The following is a 19563-nucleotide window of genomic DNA, read 5'->3' as shown; positions in this document are numbered from 1 at the left end:
CTCGCTCTCACTCTCTCTCTCTCTCTCAAAAATAAATAAACATTAAAAAAAATAAAATTATAATATTTAGTACTTTTATAAAACATAAAATATTAATAACATTTTGCATAATAGCACTTGGCAAAAAGTAGTTGCTCAGTAAATATTGTCGAATGAATGAGTCCTTGAATAAATACTATCTGGTATGGTGATCTTTAAAGTAAACTAAAGGGACTAAATAGGAGAGAAAGTAAGTACTAACATATTAATTTACATTGCTAAGTGAATGCCTCTGTAGAAATATTATTTCACAGTTAATTGCTCTCTTGACAAAGGCAGTGTTGAGTCACCAAGTCAAATGCTTTTTTTTAAATTGTCTTTGAGTATCTATTTGTCAAAATACAAGTTGATATTTTCATAATTTTTAAAATTTCTAAGTCATCTGAAACTGTTCAGTGTAAGAGTCATACACTTAGAACATTTTTTTTGTTTTTGGTCTTCCTAATTTAAATCCTAATTAGAGCCTTCATATGATAGGCGCAGCATTAGAAAATGAAAGAGTCGGTGTGTTTGAAAGAGTCGGGATATTATATCCCCCAGTCATGTCTTGTTCTCCGACAAACTCTGTATCAAGTTGTAAATGTGTTTTTATTTACTTTATGCATATTTCATTTGCTAGGAAGACATGGAAACCGCAAAATACGTGTGGAGACTCTGTGTTGCGCGACACAAATTCTACAGACTAAATCAATGCAGCCTGTGAGTACATCCTGTTCATGGAAATTGTAGAAAATAATGAGGTTAGGAGTTTTCATCTTGAGCTGTATCGTGTCATTTAGAAAGGAAAAATTTGTAGAAAATAACAGTTTTAGGACATAAACAAACTGCGTGTTTAAATAGTTCTCAAAAATATTGTTTCATTTTATCTTTGGATGACTTCTAATAACTACAGATATATGCCTCTAAGATTTTCTTCACCTATTTACTAGAATCACTGATTCTTGAAATTTAAAAAGAGAATTTTTTTTTATTGGCATTTTGAGCATTTGGCATTTTATTGGCATTCAGCTTGTCAAGCCGTTTGGAGAATTTATACCTTCGCTTCCTAAGGAATATTTTTCTTGGCCCCATGGGCTTCCCCCGTTCTGCTGGATCATTCCCATAAGCATACAAACATGCTATAATATTGCATCTCTTAAAACACTTGACCTTCATTCCACACGCCATCCGTCCACGGCTCCATATCTCTGCTCTCCTATATAGCAAATTTCTTCAAAGGAGTTGTATAGACTTGTTTTCTCTCCTTCTTTCTGCCCTGCTTCCCCTAGCTGCCACACACTGACACTGCTTGTCACGGTGACAATGACCTTCATCCCATGGTCCTGTCAGGACCACAGAAGTTCTTTCACTGGACCACTCAGCAGCACTTAACCTCTGGCCACCCCTTCCCTTCTGCACTCTGCTCCTCCTTGGCTGCCAAGACCCCACCCTCTCCTGCCTTTCCTCTTTCTGGGCCGTTTCTTCTCAGTCACCTTTGCTGGTGTAATCCTCAGACCTCTTTCCCACCTATGCTCGTTCTCCAGGGGATTCACCTTGTGTCAGGCTTACAGATCGCATCTGTCTGCTGGAAGTGCCTCCGACTGTATTTCTAGCTCAGTCCTCTCCCTGAGCACAGCCAACTGCCTACTTGATGTCTACACTTGGTGACTTAAGAGGCATCCCAGATTTGCTGTGTCTAAAACGAAACTCTTGACATGCTCTTTCTCTTCCTGCCCCCAAATCTGCCTCTTCCTTACCCTTTCTCATTCGATAAGTGGCAACACTCCATATTCACCCCGTTGCCCAAGCCCCAAACCTACTTAATTCCCACTTGATTCTTGTTTATTTCATCCCACACCCAATGCATCAGCAAGCTGTGCCTTCAAAATATATCTGAAATGTGACCACTTTGACCACCTGCTCCACTAACAACTCAGTGCCAGGCCATCAGTGTTTCTAATCTAGAATACTGCAGTAGCCTTCTGACACCCTCCTTGTTTCGGTACCTGCCGTGCCTATAGCCTGCTTTCCATAAGTCAGCCAGACTGGTCTTAGTTTAATAGGGGTCAGATCCTATCACTCTTCTTAAAACCCTGCACTGGAATTTCATCATACTTGAAAGCACAAAGCTGTCCACGATCTGGTCCTTGCCTGGTTCCTGCCTTATTTCTTTCACACCCTCCTCCTGCTCACCCTTTCCCAGCCACACTAGTGTCCTTTCTGGTCTGTGAACATGTTCTGCCCTTAGAGACGCTGTGCTTGCCCCTTCCTCTGCCTGAAATGCTTTTCCTTTGCATGCCTCACTCTCCCACTACATCAGTTGTCTGATCAGAGGAGGCCCTCTTCAGAGAGGCTGACCGTAGCTGCCCTGGGGACCCCTTCCCTGCCTACCTTTCTCTCTCTATCCCCTTGCCCTATTTGATTCTTCATCATAGTACTTAGTACCACCTGAATTTGTATATCTGCTTGTTTACTTGTTCTCAGCAGGTAAGCCCACAGCAGCACAGAGAGCCGCAGAGGGCCAACACTCTCTTATTAACCCCTGTGTTCCCAGTGCTGAATAAGGGGCTGGCCCACAGCAGGCCTTGATGAATTTGTTGAAGGAATCTATAGAAATGCATGTTAAGAGGTCTGATTGGGGATGCCCGTGGTGCCGTAGGGGCCCTTCGGAGAAAGGGTACCTAACTCAGAACTGCCAACGTAGGAAAGGCTTCTCAGCAGAGTGACCTCTAAACTGAGACTTGGAAGGTTTTGCTTCATCCCTACAAGCTTTCTCTATGCTGTCCTTTCTCCCCTGTCCCATTGTAGCTGCCTCTCATCTGGCTCTCTGGCCCACCTCCCCTGGCTCCAGCCAGTTTTCTGGATGGATGAGCAAAAGGTGTAGCACTTCTCCCAAAGTTATATCTCAGAACCGCATCGGAACCTGTCTCCCCCCCCCCCCCCCCCCCCTTCCTTAGCTACGACATTAAGCACAAGACTCCCGTGATCCTCCTCTGGGCTCATCTGCCCTTGATGCTGGCCCTGGTGCCCATAGCTCCTACAATGCTGATGCCTCTTGCAGCCCCAGGCCTTGCTGGAATGCACTCTTTCTCCCCTTCTCTGGCAGACTCTTGGTTGTTCTTCCAGATCCAGTTTAAGTGCAGCCGTCCTGGAGGCCACCGTGCATTTAGTTTGCTAAGTCCTCAGTGCCATTCTCAAAGTTCTGGTTGTTTTCTACCACTTTCTGATTCAGTAGGTATTTCCTCTATGTCAAGCATTATTTCCTTTAACCTCTACAACAGCCCTGTTTGGTGCAATTCTTAATGTCTTTTGGTGGATGAAGGTTCAGAGACCCCCACTGTCGTGGCCCTGCGGCACAACCGGTGCTGCCAACCACCACGCCAGGCTGCTAGCGCGTCATGTGCCTGCTGTTCTATGTGGACTTGGTTTGTCCGTCTTGTCCAGTGGTGCCCCAGTGTCTGGCAAGGCACCTTGTACCTAAGGCTTAGTGAATGATGGAAGCCTGAGTGAGACAGAGATGAGACAGAGATGGGTGTCAGAGGGGAGAAGAACCCTTTTGTTCCTTGTTGATTTCCTTTTACTACTGATTGTAATTGGGGGGGAAAATCTTGAAAGGACATTTGTCCCTTAAGGCCAGGAAGGAAGAGGAAAGGCTGTGGAAGTGCTTTCTGTTTTATAGGGAGCCAAGGTGTGAAGAGAAACTGGTTAGGAATAACCATGCACGGGGCAGGCCCGTCTTTGGGACTCAGGAAGGAAAAGGAAATGACCAGGGATGACCCTGCAGGGGAGCCAGCTAAAGATTAGCCCCTCAGCCCCAGTCCTCCTCCCCTCCCTTCCTCCCTGGACACCACGTAGGCGTGTTTTTCTCTGAGTCCCACTGTTCCTCTGGTGGTGGGATGTGGAAAGCACTGACTGACCGGGAGGGGGAGCCCTGCTTTCTCTGCCGGCTGCTGGCTTGCGGCTCCAGATTTGTGCATGAATGTGCTTCCCCTGGTGGCCAGATTCAGCGGTGCTACTAGTCCACAGCGGTCACATTTGAGGCTCTCCTGGACTGGCTTGGTTACCTAATCACGTGTGACATTATTTTCATGCAGAAGTAGTGTTCTGAGATCCAAGCAGTAGATACGCACTCTGTCAGAACACAGCCTTTTCATAAGAGTATTTATAATATTGAGCCATTATTTCTTCAGTGATTCCTCCTCTGGAAAATAATGGAGAATCAAATCAATCATTTGGAATAAACTGCAAACTACAATCTCTTTCCAAGTAGGCATCCATATAGGTTGGTGTTAATGCCTTTTTTCTTAAGGAGTTTTTTTTGGCAAATCATCACCTGCTAATGATTTTAAAGTTCAGATGGAAAAGAAAGAAATTCAGTTTTAGAAATCTAAGTTTAGTCATATTGCTGTTTCTTGCTAAATGTAAATAAAATTACATTCATAGGGCCTTCAGTTGCATATATCTATATAAAGAAAACATACGAGTGTTTCAGAGATGAAATAATTATGTTTGAAGGAGTATTTTCCATATTTTGTTTTTAATCTCTGTACATCCAGTAGATTTAAGGAAGTCCATATCCATGAGCCATTCATGGAGGATCCCTGTTTCATTCTGTAGGAAACTAACACAGTTCACTATCAGCACTTGTTCTCAGGTGAAGTAAATGAATTCTTAGCTTTTAATGTTTTGATGGGTGATAAAACTGAAAATAACTTTAAATTTTATGGTCATTTCTTTAAAAAAAAAATTTTTTTTAATGTTATTTATTTTTGAGAGAGAGCGCGCGAGCAGAGGAGGGGCAGAGAGAGAGGGAGACACAGAATCTGAAGCAGGCTCCAGGCTCCAAACTGTCAGCACAGAGCCCAACAGAGGGCTGGAACCCATAAACTAGGAGATCATGACCTGAGCTGAAGTTAGATGCTTAACTGACTTAGCCACTCAGGCGCCCCTATGGTCATTTCTTTTAAGGCTCTCAACCTAGACTGTTCAGTCACATTTAATATTATAATGATCCTGAAGTATTGGTAGATTTGTTCTCATGGTCCAGATGGGTCAGCCGATAGTGTGATGGGCATCTGATGAAACTGCATCAAGCCTGAAATTGGACAGTGGATTCTGGATGGCTGGGTCAGCCTGGGGCACCTGGGGTCTCAGGAGATGATTCTACTTGTATAGAAAGAGGATTTTGCTCCTAGAGTGTTGTCCTCCACCCCACCCCCTGCTGGTCCTGACATATAATAAAATAGTGTTTTGGATGGCCTCGTTTGATTCATCTAAACTTGACCCAGATGAGTATATTTTAGAATTTATAGAATGACTTGCTCCCTCCCTCCACTTTTAAACAAGGTAATTTAGGGGCACCTGGGTGGCTCAGTCAGTTAAGTGACAGACTCTTGATCTCAGCTCAGGTCATGATCTCCCAGTTCGTGAGTTTGAGCCCCTGCATCTGTGCCATCAGCACAGAACCTGCTTGGGATTCTCTCTCCCTCTCTCTTTGCCCCTCCCCTACTCACGTGTGCACGTGCGCATTCTCTCTCAAAATAAAGCTTTAAAAATAATAATAAGCAAGGTACTTTAAGTAGCAGAATCAGCTTTGGATGTCACCCAAGCCTTAAAAATGAGAGAAGAATGGGGCGTCTGGGTGGCTCAGTCGGTTGGGTGTCTGAATTCAGCTCAGGTCATGATCTTGCAGTCTGTGAGTTCAAGCCCCTCGTCGGGCTCTGCGCTGACAGCTCAGAGCCTGGAGCCTGCTTCACATTCTGTCTCCCTCTCTCTCTGCCCCTCCCCTGCTCTCACTGTGTCTCTCTCTCAAAAATAAAATAAAAACATTTAAAATTTTTTTAAATGAGAGAAGAATGTGACTATTCCTTTAGGGTTGGATTAGGAATTAAACGAAATAATGTCAATCTGTTAGGTCACAAACCTTCTTCCAGACCTCAGAATTGTCCTGCTGTAATCAGTCTCTCTAATTCATATGAGAAAAAGACTGGGAGAGAAACATTCTTGGGGAGGTTGGTATCCCCCAAGCTGTAGAGCCAGGTGATAAAGGTTTCAAGAGACTTAGTTTAGAGGGAAAGCTGAATTTCAGTCACCGGAAGGCTGCTTGCTGAGCCTAGTGACAGGGCTGGTATGTGTGCCCACTTTTGTTCTGGAAATTCTGGCCAGAACACTGACTGAACGACGTGCTTCCTGGAGGGGAATGGGGTTGCACTTTCTTGTAAGCCCACTGCAGGGTTTGAAGAGCCTGGAGGAGGCCTGGAAGAAGATGGAGTAACCCTGTCCCATCAGAGAAAGTCATTGAGACCAACATTTGTAGGTATTTCCACCAGCCAACACATTTTTCATTCACCACAGTCTCCTCTTCACTAGCTATAAACCAATAAGAAAGGAAACTCACATAGCAAAATTGAGACAGCTCTTAGAAATAGGAGTCCAGCATGGCTGGGTGGCTCAATTGGTTAGGCGTCTGACTCTTGATCTCACAGTTTCAAGAGTTGGAGTCCCGCATCTGGCTATGCATTGTCAGTGTGAAGCCTGCCTGGGATTCTCTCTCTGTCCCCCCTCTGCTTGCGCTCTCTCTCTCGCTCTCTCGCTCTCTCTCTCTCTCAGAATAAATAAACTTAAAAAAAAAAAAAAGAAACGAGCTCAACTGTAAATGCTCAGTAATCGGTATCTGCTTCAGTCCTTCACTCACGGTGTCACTCATTTGTTTGGCAAACATTTGAGGCCTTCCTTTTGTGCCAGGCACCAGTGATACCTTTATGTCCTCACACCTCCATGGAGCTTACAGATCGGCTGGGGCTGGGGAGGGGGTGGGAAAATAATCAGTCGCTAGGAGCCTGTGCTCCATAACCTGACAGACCTGCCTGGTTCCAGTGCCGGTTCTGCTACTTATTTGTCATGTGACCAAGAGCAGTTCCCTTAATCTAAGTATCCGTTTCCTTGTCTGTCAAATCCAGATAATAACTGGCATCCTTTATGGTGTTGTTGTTCAGATTCCGTGAAATAATCACGTTCAGCCCGTAGCGCTGCTTCAGTAAGTAATATTCATTTTACCTGGGCCAGCAGCATATACTTAGTTTGTCTTCTCCGGTGCACACATTCCAGTGATTTTTTTTCCCCCTAAGAGTTCTTCGGCTGTCTCATTTTTAGCAGCACCCATCAGCACAGTAACTGCCCCCAGAGTCTGGAAAACACCAACCAGCAGTTACGCCATTTTCTCTTGTACACTCAGGTAAGGATGGCTGACCTCTCAGTAAGCTACATTTACAAGAATGGCAGCAGGAAGAAAGGGGAGGGGAGATAGACTATTAGAACCGAAGGCAAGGCTGCCTGGCCAGACCGTTTGGCGGGAGAAAGACATGTTCAGTTTGTTTGTGTTTAGCAAGAAGCAGCCTCTGCAGCGGGCAGAGTCGCTTCCACACTGGGTGCTCCCAGCGAGGGCGCCAAAATAGATATCGCGTGTGGGAGTTCCTGCCTATGCTTCTAAGCTCTGCATCTCTGCATTTTTAATTTAACACATTCAAGTTTTATTTTTGCCCGAGGCTGGGCAACTCAGGACATGTTGTTGTACTCTACCAGCCCTTTCTTCCCGTCTCTGAATTTTGAATTTATAGTACCTTAGAAGTTCAGTCCGTTTGGACAGTGGACTAAATGCGAGCTTCAGAGGACCCACTTCTGCCTAAACCTATGGGGAATAAGCAGAGGCAAAGTAAATTTCAAGGCTACAAAATGCCTTCAGATCGTGGATGCTGATTTTAAGGAGTGTTTTAACGTACAGTGAGTGAGCGTTCAATAAAACAACACGGTGCACCTTCCCACCTTGTTTCCCCGAGGAGGCCTCAATTAGGACCGATAATGCTTTGGTGGTTGTTAACAGGTATTCTTGCAGCCCGACAGAATTCACATCGGTTGTGTCGTTGTTGAGTTACATAAATTCTGGCAGATGGAATATTCTTTGGAAAAGAGACACTTCTTCTTTAGCAACAACCTTAACACATTTTGATGATAATGAAAGAAAATTATTACAAAAAGCATTTAATTTAAAAAAATCAACTAGTAAAAAAGCAGTTGTAGTCACCTGATGTTAAGTTCCTGATGAGCACTCGTTTTTTTTTTTCTTTGTAATTTCTCTTATTGGTCTTGTGTTTAGATAGATCTTCAGCCTATGATATATAATAGAAGAATTTATGTTTTCTGTAAGTTCACTTATGACTTCATATTTAAATTTCTAATTTTTAAATGCATGTCAACGTGCTTTCTTAGATGGTTTTAATGACACTTGGACTTTTTATAAATGGTCCATTGTACCAAAAACCTACCTTCTCTCTGCTGAGCTGGAGTATCCCCTTTATCACAGAAGCAGTTTTTATTTGGGGGGGGGGACCATTTTTCAGATTGGTCTTATGTTCCCTTATTCTAACGTTGTCACTGAGTCAGTACCACCCTAGTTTCATTAAAGCCCAATATTTGGTGACAGTTTTTTCTTTTCTTTTTCTTCTTTCTTTTTTTTAATATTTAAATTTTAGTTAAGATACAGGACAGTATTGGTTTTAGGAGTAGACTTCAGTGATTCATCACTTGTATACAACACCCAGTACTCATCACAAGTGTCCTCCTTAGCATCACTCATCCAGCCCATGCCCCATCCACCTTCCTCCATCAACCCTCAGTTTGTTCTGTATCATTGAGTCTCTTGTGGTTTGTTTCCCTCTCTTCTTTCCACTCCCCCTTCTCAGATGTTCATCCGTTTTGTTTCTTAAATTCCACATATGAGTGAAATCATATGGTATTTGTCTTTCTCTGATTGACTTATTTCACTTAGCATAATAATACATTCTAGCTCCATCCATGTAGTTGTAAATATAAGTGTCCTCTAATTTGGTGATGGGTTTTTTTTTTTTGATTTAAAGTTGTATTTATTTATTTATTTTGAGAGAGAGAGAAAGAGCGTGCGTGAGCAAGTGGGGGAAGGACAGAGAGAGGGAGACAATCCCAAGCAGGCCCTGCACTGTCAGTGCAGAGTCCAATGCGGGGCTTGAACTCATGAACCCTGAGATCATGATCTGAGCTGATATCAAGAGCCAGACACTTAACAGACTGACCCATCCATCAGGTGCCCCAATTTGGTGATGGTTTTTAATCAGAAATAATAAGCACTAGTTTTATTTTATCTCAAAAGTCTTATAAAAATAAGCTAATTTTCAGGGTTTGAATACAGGATACTAATTGTTAAGATGCTAAGATTATGGTAAATTTGTTGATTAAATGGACTGAGTGTTTACCTTGTGATTCTGGATTTTCTAGTAATTAGTCCTTAGAACAGTATAAGCAAAGGTCACAAAATACTTTTGTAATTAGTATTTATGTGTCACATAAGCTCATGACCCAGAAACAGATGGTGGAAGGTTTTTTTGAAAAAACCTTTGTGCTTTGTGGGGCACCTGGGAAGCATCCGACTTCAGCTCAGGTCATGATCTCATGTTTCATGGGTTCAAGACCCACGTTGGGCTCTGTACTGACGGCTCAGAGCCTGGAGCCTACTTCGGATTCTGTGTCTGCCTCTCTCTCTGCCCCTCCTCTGCTCATGGTCCCCCCCCCTCTCTCTCTCTCTCTCAAAAATAAATAAACATTTACATATTTATTTTATCAATTTAAAAAAAAAGTGCTTTGAGAGGTTCCTGGCTGACTCAGTCAGTAGAGCATACAAACTCTGATCTTGGGATTGTGAGTTCTAGCCCCGTTGAGCATAGAGCTTACTTAAAAATTTTTCTTTTTTTTATTAAAAAGTGCTTTGAGAAAATTATGTTAGTCACAACAAAGCCAAAAATCCTATGTTTAGGTTCCTAGATCTTATTTGCAATAAATTGCACATAAAATAAAAACATCCTGACTCTGTTTAAAAGTGATAAAATTAGGGGCGCCTGGGTGGCTCAGTCGGTTGGGCATCTGACTTTGGTGCAGGTCATGATCTCACGGTTTGTGACTTCAAGCCCCGCGTCAAGCTCTGCTGACAGTGTGGAGCCTGCTTCAGATTCTGTGTCTCCCTCTCTCTCTGCCCCTCCCTCTACTCGCACTCTCTCTGTGTCAAAAATAAATAAACGTTAAAAAAAATTTTAAGTGATAAAATTACACATGGGTTTTTTTGTGTCTTGTTCCTTTTTGATGTAATTATTTATTCAAAGATGGAACTTGATGGGAATAGTTTAAAATCTCAAATTATCTGATAAATGTCAGTCTGCACTTGTTAATATTCTCATTTGTTTCTAAAAAATACATTTAAAACCAATCAGTGATGCGTGGGTGGCTCAGTCAGTTGAGCATCTGACTCTTGGTTTCGGCTCAAGTCATGATCTCGCAGTTTCGTGAGTTCGAGCCCTGCATTGGGCTCTGCACTGGCAGCATGGAGCCTGCTTGGAATTCTCTCTCTCTCTCTCTCTCTCTCTCTCTCTCTCTCTCTCTCTCTCTCTCTCTTTCTCCCTCTCCCTCTCCCTCTCCCTCTCCCTCTCCCTCTCCCTCTCCCTCTCTCTCTCTCTCTGTCCCTCCCCTACTTGCACTGTCTCTGTCTCTCTAAAAATAAATAAATAAACTTAAAAACATTAAAAAAAATAAAAGCAGAGAGAAGTTTCTTGCATAGAAAAGTCAAATGGGTGTACCACGGGCCCACTGAACCAAATTTTCTATTTTTTGTTTTCTCTTAGTTTCTTACAGGAAATCTGGATTAAGTTACCAAAGTTATAAACTTCCCTCTTGATTATGTTTGTAGGATGTGGCTAGCAGATTTTAACTACAGGCCTGCCCCATTGCTTCAGGCTTCTGGGCTGGCATTTGGTGGTTATCCCTCAGGACTGTTAGTGGAGGTGCCCAGAGCTAACCCAGGCCCACGGGAGAGATACGTGTGCACTGAATCTTGCTTCTGTGGCATGTTTGTGGGTGATCAAGCCTTGCCACTCTCCCTCTCTGCTTATGCTCATTCCAGAGGTTCTGCCTGATAGACCGGGAAAAGACGTACCTGCTGATCCTCTCACTGTCCAGGCAGATGTTGCTGCATCAGGAGGCTCAAACCCTGGAGGGGGGGCGAGGGGGGTTTCTGGGTAGCCACAAAGTGGGGAGGCCCCAAGTGAGGACGAGAGAGTCTCCTTCCTTTTCTCTAATTTATGATTGGGTTAGTTTTATCTTCTTTTTACTTTAGCAGATTTATCATTGTACCTTCTTACTGATTTCCTTTGGCAAAATTAGGAAAACTATGTGTACGTATGTCTCAGTGACATGTCTTATTTTTACAGGCAAACCCAGACTGTCACAGTGAACCCAATTCGGAGGAGGTCGTCTTCAAGGGTGTCTCTGGTAAGAAAGAAGGAAAATTATGATTGCTTTTTTTTCTTTTAGTGATGTCATCTTCCTTAATAAAAGATCCTTTGGATAGTGTTAATTTTTAGTTGGACCACAAAAGTGTGCTGGTATTAGATTGTTTTTAACCAAAGAAACGGCAGTAGGCTGAGCCTAATATTTATGTAATATTTATGTTATTACACATATTTAAATATTAGGTCCAACCTAATACTACAATTTTCGACTATTAGCAAAGAGTAATCAGAAGTTAGTAGATCTTTAAAATACTAGCTAATTTTGCCTGAGAAGATTAAATATACTACATAAAAGCTTTTTATATTCACATGTTTATATAAGAATTCAGGAAACTTTGTTCCTTCTTGCTCTTAACTTTTTGGATACAGCTTGTTTTCTTGTGATCTCTGATGTCTGATACCACTGTACAGGGCTTGGCATTGTCATTCTGGGAGACACTGAAAGTGATAAATATGGTAAGAGCTACAGGGTCTCCATGTGTATTTTCTATATAATATATTTAACTTCCTTAGAAGTTTTTTAATAGAAAGAAAGAAACCAGCAGAGACTTACTTTACATGTATTACATAGGTAGCAATGTATTTTAACTGTTTCCAACTTTCCATTCCTTAGCCTAAGCCCCAGTCCTATGTGATGCCTCCCCAACCCCAGCTGCATTATAATGGACATTATACAGAACCATACACTTCCTCCCAAGGTAAAGTACACTATTTCTGAAATGCTGTATAAAATTATTATACTCTGAATAAATCTATGAAGACTTGGAGATCTTGGAGCCAGGACAGTTTTTGGCTGATGTTACCTTGCAATTGTTTTCACGGTTATAGCCATCCTGGATTCGTAGAAGGAGCTGCCATTAGATTCAGTTTCTCAAAATGTGTCGCAATATGCAGTATCAGATGTTGATACTCAGATGATCCAGAGTTCGGCCCATGGGAGCTCCTTTCGGCCGGCTCCTGTGTCCTGCTGATACTCCCCCGTTAGCCTTTGAGTGCTTCCTTGTTTCTGGCACAAGATGTCCCAAGCTCATTTTGTTTTTTTTTCCTGCCCGAGAGCTTCCCATTGTAAAGCTTTAAACATTTCAACTTTATTTTTATTTATTTATTTTTATTTTTCACTTGATTAATAGAGCGAGCTGTATTTAAGGCAGTGCCTCCAAAGCTGAATGTCAAGCATTCATTCACAGACATTTACTCTCTACCCTGTGTACAGGGCTCTAAAAGCCAAGGAGATTGAGTGCAGAGAAGTAGTTCCACATCTTAAGAATCTTAAAATCTAATAGTAGGGGATAAGACTAGTACACAAATAAATACAAAGAGAACATGATTGTTTTGAGGAGAGAGGGCAAGCAATTATGTGAAGAGAGTCTCATCCTGTTGGGGAGATTGAGAAGGGCTTTCTGGAAAGACGGGTGGATTTAGACAGCTGGAGAGAAAGGCGGGCAGTTGATTGGGGTTGCTACCCCTGGTTTGGGGGGACAGTGGATGCCATGGCACAGAATGAGGAAGGGCATTGGGGAGAGGAGGGGTATGGTTGGACTCTCGCGTAGGAAACTGGTAGAAGTGATGTGTGAAGGGACCAGAGGTAGGTTGTGAGTGTGTTGTGTGCGGGCCTTACGTGCACAGATGACAGTTTCCAGTGAGGTAGGCTGGTAGGCCATAGGGGAACAGCGCTTCAGGGTGTGGATTCCCAGAGTGTGCACCTCAGGGTATTTTCTGCCTTCCTCACCGCCCTCTCCTTGCACCCTGCCTTCGTCTGGTTCTGCACCTCCAGGTGCCCCACCTCTGGGTAAAGACTCTTCTCTCTGCATTGTTAGAGTTACCTCACCACTCTGCCCTTTTCCTCGGTCTGCAGATATCCTAATACTTTGTCCTTGCCACGCCTCTCTCTTCCACCGGTGGTCGGAGTTACTGTTCCCTTCCCTTTTCCACCTGCTGCTTCTGAGAGTAGTGCCTGTGTGGTTGTTACCCGTTTATTCCTTCCGCTGCCCTCCCAGGTCCCCAGCGCCCCACGCGTCCTCCTCACCAGCACGTCCCAGATTTCTCTCCTGAACAGTCTCTTTTCAGTGTTCTGGTTCTCCCTCCCCTCCTCCTCCTGTGCCATCAGCGTTGTTCGCTGCCTGGGAACGTCTGCCTGTGGCCTTCTTCCCTCCCTGGGCAGGCTCCCACAGCAGCCCATCCACGTTTCAGATTTCAGCAGGGACGGTTGTCACATCTGTGTTTCCCACCTGTCCTTGGTCCTGGGCCCTGCACTGCCATCTGTCTCAGAGTCACAGTTTAGGGGCCACTACACGGACAGCCCTCCGCAGGGTGCTGGCTTATGGTATCCGCGATTACAATGAGCTGAAAATGAAAACGTTAAATTTCAGATCATCACTCTACCCCATAAGCCTGTCCCTCTCCCCCTTGTCCTTACTTCATCTTTGTGATGAAGTCACTGTCCTGGTTACTTGGATTCCAAACTGCAGGTAATTTGGCCTTTTTTTTTTTTTTTTTTTTTTTGACCTCAACACCCAGTCGTTACACATGCTTTTGCCTCTAGCTCCATATATCCCTTCCATCTCCCTGGCCTTCTGCTCCTGGTTTAGTCCAGCCCCATGGCTAGCTGTAGCCCCATCGTCAGCCTGCACTCTCCCCAGTTCGCTGGACACGAGAGTGCCGGGCTCTTCTCATCTCCCCATTCCTCTCATTCCTCTGCCTGGGGTGCCACCCTCTCCATGCTGATTCCCAGCACTCCTTTTCCAGTCTTCCTTCCCGCTGTGCTCCAGCCGAACCGAGGATGCCCTCCACAAGTGGTCTCCCAGCCTTGTCCGAGCTGCCCTGTCACTCAGAACGCCCTTTGCCCTGACACGACCCCGTAGTGTACTCTCCTGCCCACGTGCCTGGTTCCCCTCGGGTCGGTGAGGCTGGGCTGTGGGAACTCTTGTGGCCCATGCAGTAAAGGTGACTTCTTGCTCAGGTTACCTGGCTGTCGTGCGCAGGCAGGAGGGCTCTGCTCCCCACCTGCCTGCCCCTGTGTTCCTGCTGGAGGGGCCTCTTCCGTCTAGAACACTGGTCAGGGTGGTGGGGGCAGGGGGGCATGGAAACTGTCTCTCAATCTTCTGCTCCCTTTCCCTTGACCTCTGCTAGTCATATGACCATGCCTGGCATAGGCCACGGGGTGAGGAAGGGTAATCCTGCACCCACTGGCTGACTGGCTGCTGCTGAAAGCCAGGCAGGCCCTCCCCACTGCCCCAAAGGCCACTTGAATGCTGTATTTTTTGTGAGGGTGTTCTTGATTCTCTCCTCCCTGTCCCCATCAACCCAGCCCGAGCTGGAAGTGATCCTTCTCTCCTCCCGCGTGGACCCGTCACACTTATCTCCTTGTAGTGTAACATGTCCTTGAATTGTGACTTTCATATACATTTTTCCCCTTTACTCACCTGGATTCCCATCTTTTACCCCCATCAGTGCTCAGCATAGTCTTCTGCACACACGGGTTCCCAAAGGGATGTCCTGTGGGGTGCAGGGAGGAGCCTGCAGGCAGGGAGACCAGAAGGGGTGGGTATCAGGCCAGTGCAGACAGGCTGGAGTAAGGACCAGGGAGAGGCTGTGGTGCCAGTGACTCCAGGGACTCCGAAGTCGCAAAGCATTCCAGGTGTGGGAAGAGTGCAGGACGGTGAGGCACCGGTGTCAGCAGGGAGAATACAGTGTGTGTTTGAGCCCTGTTTCTACCTGGCTTGCGTGCCACCCGAGGAAAGTCCATACGCTAGACTGACATATTCACTTCGATAACCACTAGTCACTAAACCATCACACAGCTCTGTAATCCCAAAAATAATACTTTTCAAAGCCAACTGTTCCCTGACGGACCTGACTGCTGCTCTTTGAAGCATGAGAAATCACCCTCAATAGTGATGGTGTTTCCAGTGAACCACAGATTGGACAGAAGAAACATGCCTCCGTCCAGCCCTACCTGGCACACAGGCAGCCATCGTAGAAGAGATGGTGCTCCTGATTCTGCTAGCTGTGGATCCCCATCTCACTGGAGCACGGGGGCTAGAGCGGGCAGTGGGGGAGGGGGGTGACTAGCTTAGCATGATTCTCCCTGGCTTCTGGGCCCTGGTGAGGTATATAGCAACTGATGACACTGTTGGACCTGCAGAAGCAGAACCCGCAGAGTTCTTGTCTTTCTGTCTTCATTCTAGAAGAACCCATAAACAACCTAGAATTCCACTTAAGGAGGTATTTATAGATGGTCGGTACTTGAACTAGCTCAACATCAGCAAGGCCACATCCCCACCAGGGGAAGGGAGCAGTTAGTGGCCCAATGCCCTGAATAGTGTCTCTGCCTCCAGCTACCCAGAATTCCAGAAAGTCTGTTTCATCTCTAGTAAAACACATTTTTGATTTTCAGAAAAAGACAACTGCACTCTTAATATTGGACTTAGATTTGGTTAAGCTTTACTGGGGCGGGGGTGGGGGGGTGTTGAGATGCTGAGTACCACCCTTAGAGCAGGCAGAACTATCACCATTCTATAGATGAGGACGCCCGGGCTCCAGAAAGTGTGCCCACGGTCATTCAGATAGTCCGGGTAAAGCCAGGTTATTTCTGCATGGATTTTTGTAAACGACACCGAAAATGTCAGCAGCGTTCAGGGCACATCTCAGTTTCCGCCTAGAGTAACTGGTCCAGCTCATTCGCTTTAAATGTGTTTGTTTCCCAGATAACCTCTTTGCCACCAACCAGAATGGATACTATTGCCACTCCCAGACGAGTCTGGATCGAGCCCAGATTGACCTCAGCGGTCGGATCCGAAACGGCAGCGTATACAGCGCGCACAGCACCAACTCCCTGAACAACCCTCAGCCCTACCTGCAGCCCTCCCCCATGTCCTCCAACCCGAGCATCACTGGGAGTGACGTCATGAGGCCCGACTACGTGCCGTCACACCGCCACAGCGCCCTGATCCCGCCGTCGTACCGCCCGACCCCGGATTACGAGACGGTCATGAAGCAGCTCAACCGGGGAATGGTGCCCGCCGAAAGGCAGAGCCGCTCGCTGCGAAACCTCAACATCGGCAACTCGTACGCCTACAGCCGGCCCGACGCGCTGGTCTACAGCCAGCCGGAGATTCGGGAGCACGCGCACTTCGCCTCCCCGCAGTCGGCGCACTACCCGTTCAGCCTCAACTACAGTTTCCACAGCCCGTCCCCGTACCCGCACCCCGCCGAGCGGCGGCCCGTGGCGGGCGCCGTCAGCGTGCCCGAGCTGACCAACGTGCAGCTGCAGGCGCAGGACTACCCGGCCCCCAACATCATGCGCACGCAGGTGTACCGCCCGCCCCCGCCCTACCCGCCCCCGCGGCCGGCCAACAGCACCCCCGACCTGTCCCGCCACCCGTACATCAGCAGCAGCAACCCCGACCTCATCACCAGGCGCGTGCACCACTCGGTGCAGACGTTCCAGGAGGCCAGCCTGCCGGTGGCGCACTCCCTGCAGGAGGTCAGCGAGCCGCTCACGGCCGCCCGGCGCGCGCACCTGCACAAGAGGAACAGCATCGAGGTGGCCGGGCTGGCGCACAGCCTCGAGGGCCTGCGGCTGAAGGAGCGCACGCTGTCCGCCTCGGCCGCCGACCCGCCGCCGCCGCGGCCCGTCTCCGCGGGCTCCCAGCCCGGCGGCTTCCCAGAGAGGGCCGAGCGGGACGAGGCGGACGAGCGGGGAGGCCTGGGCTATGGCCACAAGAAGTCTCTCTCGGACGCCACCATGCTGATCCACAGCAGCGAGGACGAGGAGGACCCGGAGGAGGACGTGGCCGCGCTGGAGGTGCCCCTGCTGCCGGCCCGCGCGCCGCGGGGCCGCCGCTCCCCCGAGCCTCCGCCTGGCCCGGCCCGCGGGCCCTGCGCCCCGGTCCCTGCCGCGCTGGGCCCGGGCCCCCTGCACGGCCGCGAGCCCGGGCCCCATCTCGGGGAGGCCCTTCGACCCCGCAGAGAGGGGCTGCTCACGCCCTCCATGTCCGAATCTGATCTCACCACGTCGGGGCGCTACCGAGCCAGGAGGGACTCCCTGAAGCAGCGGCCCGTGTCAGATCTCCTCTCCGGGAAGAAGAACGTCGTGGAAGGCCTTCCGCCGCTAGGGGTAAGAGTGTGTGGCCGGGTCCTGTCCTTGACTCTGCCTCCTGGCAGTTCGGCTTTGTCTCTTGGAGTTCTTCTCATCCCCCCATGCCTCCCACCCCCATGTGCTATTTCTGGACTTATTTGGAATACTTTGAGTTTGAGGATTATCTATGGAAATGAGGGGGATCAGTTGGATCGGTTAGAATTTTAGTGGTTTTGCTGGAGATAATTAGGTGAAGTGAGAAGGTTAACGCGGGAGGCTCTGGAATGGAGAGGAAAGAATAAATGAAAGGTTTGGCCAATGCAGCCTTAAGGAAAAGGAAGTTAAGCTTTCACCCGCTTTAGGCGAGGTTGCTTTGTTAGCCACTTGTTAGAAACACTGTGCTGATGCAGCAGCGGGGGGCTGCATGGTGTCTGAGAGCAGCATCCCTGGAGAGAAGTGTTGCTGATGTCCGAGTGTGTGGATACTGCTTGAATTCCCTGTGTGTGATCTCTGAGGGCTGAAGAGTGATTCTGGAGTTGGGAAGGTGGCACTTTGTCAAGACAAAATACTTGAAAGCCCCAGATCTTTATTTTTTTAATTTTTTAAGAAAGCATATTTATTTTGAGAGAGAGAGAGAGAGAGTGAGAGAGCGAGCCAGCAGGGAAGGGGCAGAAAGAGAGAAGCCCAAGCAGGCGCCACACTGTCAGCCTGGAGCACCATGCCAGGCTGGAACCCACAAACCGGTCGTGAGATCATGACTTGAGCTGAAACCAAAAGTCAGATGCTTACCTGAATGAGCCACCCAGGCCCCGGAAAGCCCCAGGTCTCTTTCAAAGAAAGGTTAAGTGAATGAGGATCCCAGGAAGGTCCCTTGGAGAAAATGCAGCTCTTTGATACTCAGTATAGCAAATAACCAGCAGTTAAGCACTTACTTATGTGGGGCAAAATACAAAAGAGCATACATAACATCATCTCTAGCTGCCATCCCCCGAGCACTTGCCATGTGCCGAGGCCCCTCTGGTTTACAACAGGCCTATTGTTCCTTCAGAAGAGAGAACAGACTCTGAGATGTTTAGTAACTTTTCCAAGGTTACACAGCTAGTGGGTGGCTGAACTGGAATTTTAAACCCATGCTTATCTCTGCAACCTATTTTCTTGTCAGTTATGCTGTTCTGCATTGAGATATAATGTATATAATATTTTATTAAGTAGCTGTTGTTTTTCTAAGCCTTGCTGTTTTCTGGCTTTCCACGGAAACTTTCTGAGTCCCCAAGCCTTGGCCATGCATTCGTGCTTTTGTCATGGAAGCGTGGTGGCTCTAAATCCTCTTGCTTCATCGCTCAGGCTTCTGGCCCCTCACTGCCTGCACGCCTTCCCCTGGCCCTGCCCTCGGATCTGGCAAAAGCCATTAATTAGCCTGTCCATCCTGTCTCCCAGTTCCTGTCAGCGCCCAGCAGCTAGGACTCCTCCCTCACCTCTGATAGTTTGCATATGCAGACTTCAGGACCCGGCACAAGTATAGTAGGATCCTCATAAACTGGGAAGAAAATCCACACAATTTTACAGTGCGTATGAAAGATTAGCAGAGGTAGACTGAAGCCACTTAACAAGAGTGTGTTTGCTTTTAATGAATCGGGGGTTTGAATTTTAAGCTTATTTTCAGTTTTTCTTAAGATTACATTTGTATCTACCTGAGCAGTAAAGACCAATGTCTCAGGTCAGCTGGAGTGGAAGGTAAGGGTTCATGATCAGTGATTCATGGTGGGGGCTGGGTGTGGATGTGTCTCCAAAAGGTAATGCTACCCAAGTCCCTGAGCCAGCTGGACAGGGCCCTTTCATACTTAATCCTCTTTCCCTAATTATACTGAGAATTTTCCATCATTTTTTTTTTTTAATGTTTATTTTTTTTGAGAGAGAGAGAGAAAGTGCAAGTGGGAGAGGGGCAGAGAGCGAGGGAGACACAAAATCCGAAGCAGACTCTAGGCTCTAAGCTGTCGACACAGAGCCTGATGCAGGGCTTGAACTCACAGAGGGTGAGATCATGACCTGAGCCAAAGTTAGATGCCTAACTGAGCCACCCAGGCACCCCAGAATTTTCCA

General features: G+C 46.9%; 1 protein-coding gene and 1 long non-coding RNA gene across 12 annotated transcripts in view; one reads left to right on the top strand and one right to left on the bottom strand.

Annotated features, from left to right (window-relative positions):
- Positions 1–19563, top strand: part of PTPN21 (protein tyrosine phosphatase non-receptor type 21) — a 79736-nt gene that overhangs the window by 49924 nt on the left and 10249 nt on the right. For both annotated transcript variants that reach the window (XM_023255923.2, XM_045060347.1), the window contains exons 10-13: positions 659–738; positions 11304–11364; positions 11998–12082; positions 16091–17502. In XM_023255923.2, coding sequence (XP_023111691.2) covers positions 659–738; positions 11304–11364; positions 11998–12082; positions 16091–17502 — 1638 coding nt within the window. The remainder of the gene's footprint in view (positions 1–658; positions 739–11303; positions 11365–11997; positions 12083–16090; positions 17503–19563) is intronic.
- Positions 609–18509, bottom strand: LOC102901525. 10 transcript variants are annotated; one of them, XR_002743227.2, is made up of 11 exons: positions 18253–18509; positions 14807–14900; positions 13613–13727; positions 12188–12390; positions 11694–11822; positions 11030–11361; positions 8099–8183; positions 7840–8008; positions 7638–7705; positions 7075–7204; positions 609–4219 (listed from the first exon to the last, which is right to left on the bottom strand). It is a non-coding gene; the product is annotated as an uncharacterized LOC102901525 (long non-coding RNA). The 10 variants fall into 10 exon arrangements; XR_006599900.1 differs by having other exon boundaries at positions 11741–11822; positions 18253–18508; XR_006599902.1 differs by lacking the exon at positions 11694–11822 and having other exon boundaries at positions 12188–12348; positions 18253–18505.

This window comes from Felis catus, chromosome B3 (genome assembly GCF_018350175.1).
Source record: "Felis catus isolate Fca126 chromosome B3, F.catus_Fca126_mat1.0, whole genome shotgun sequence".
Lineage (NCBI taxonomy): Eukaryota > Metazoa > Chordata > Mammalia > Carnivora > Felidae > Felis > Felis catus.
This window is presented reverse-complemented; position numbering and strand designations above follow the sequence as displayed.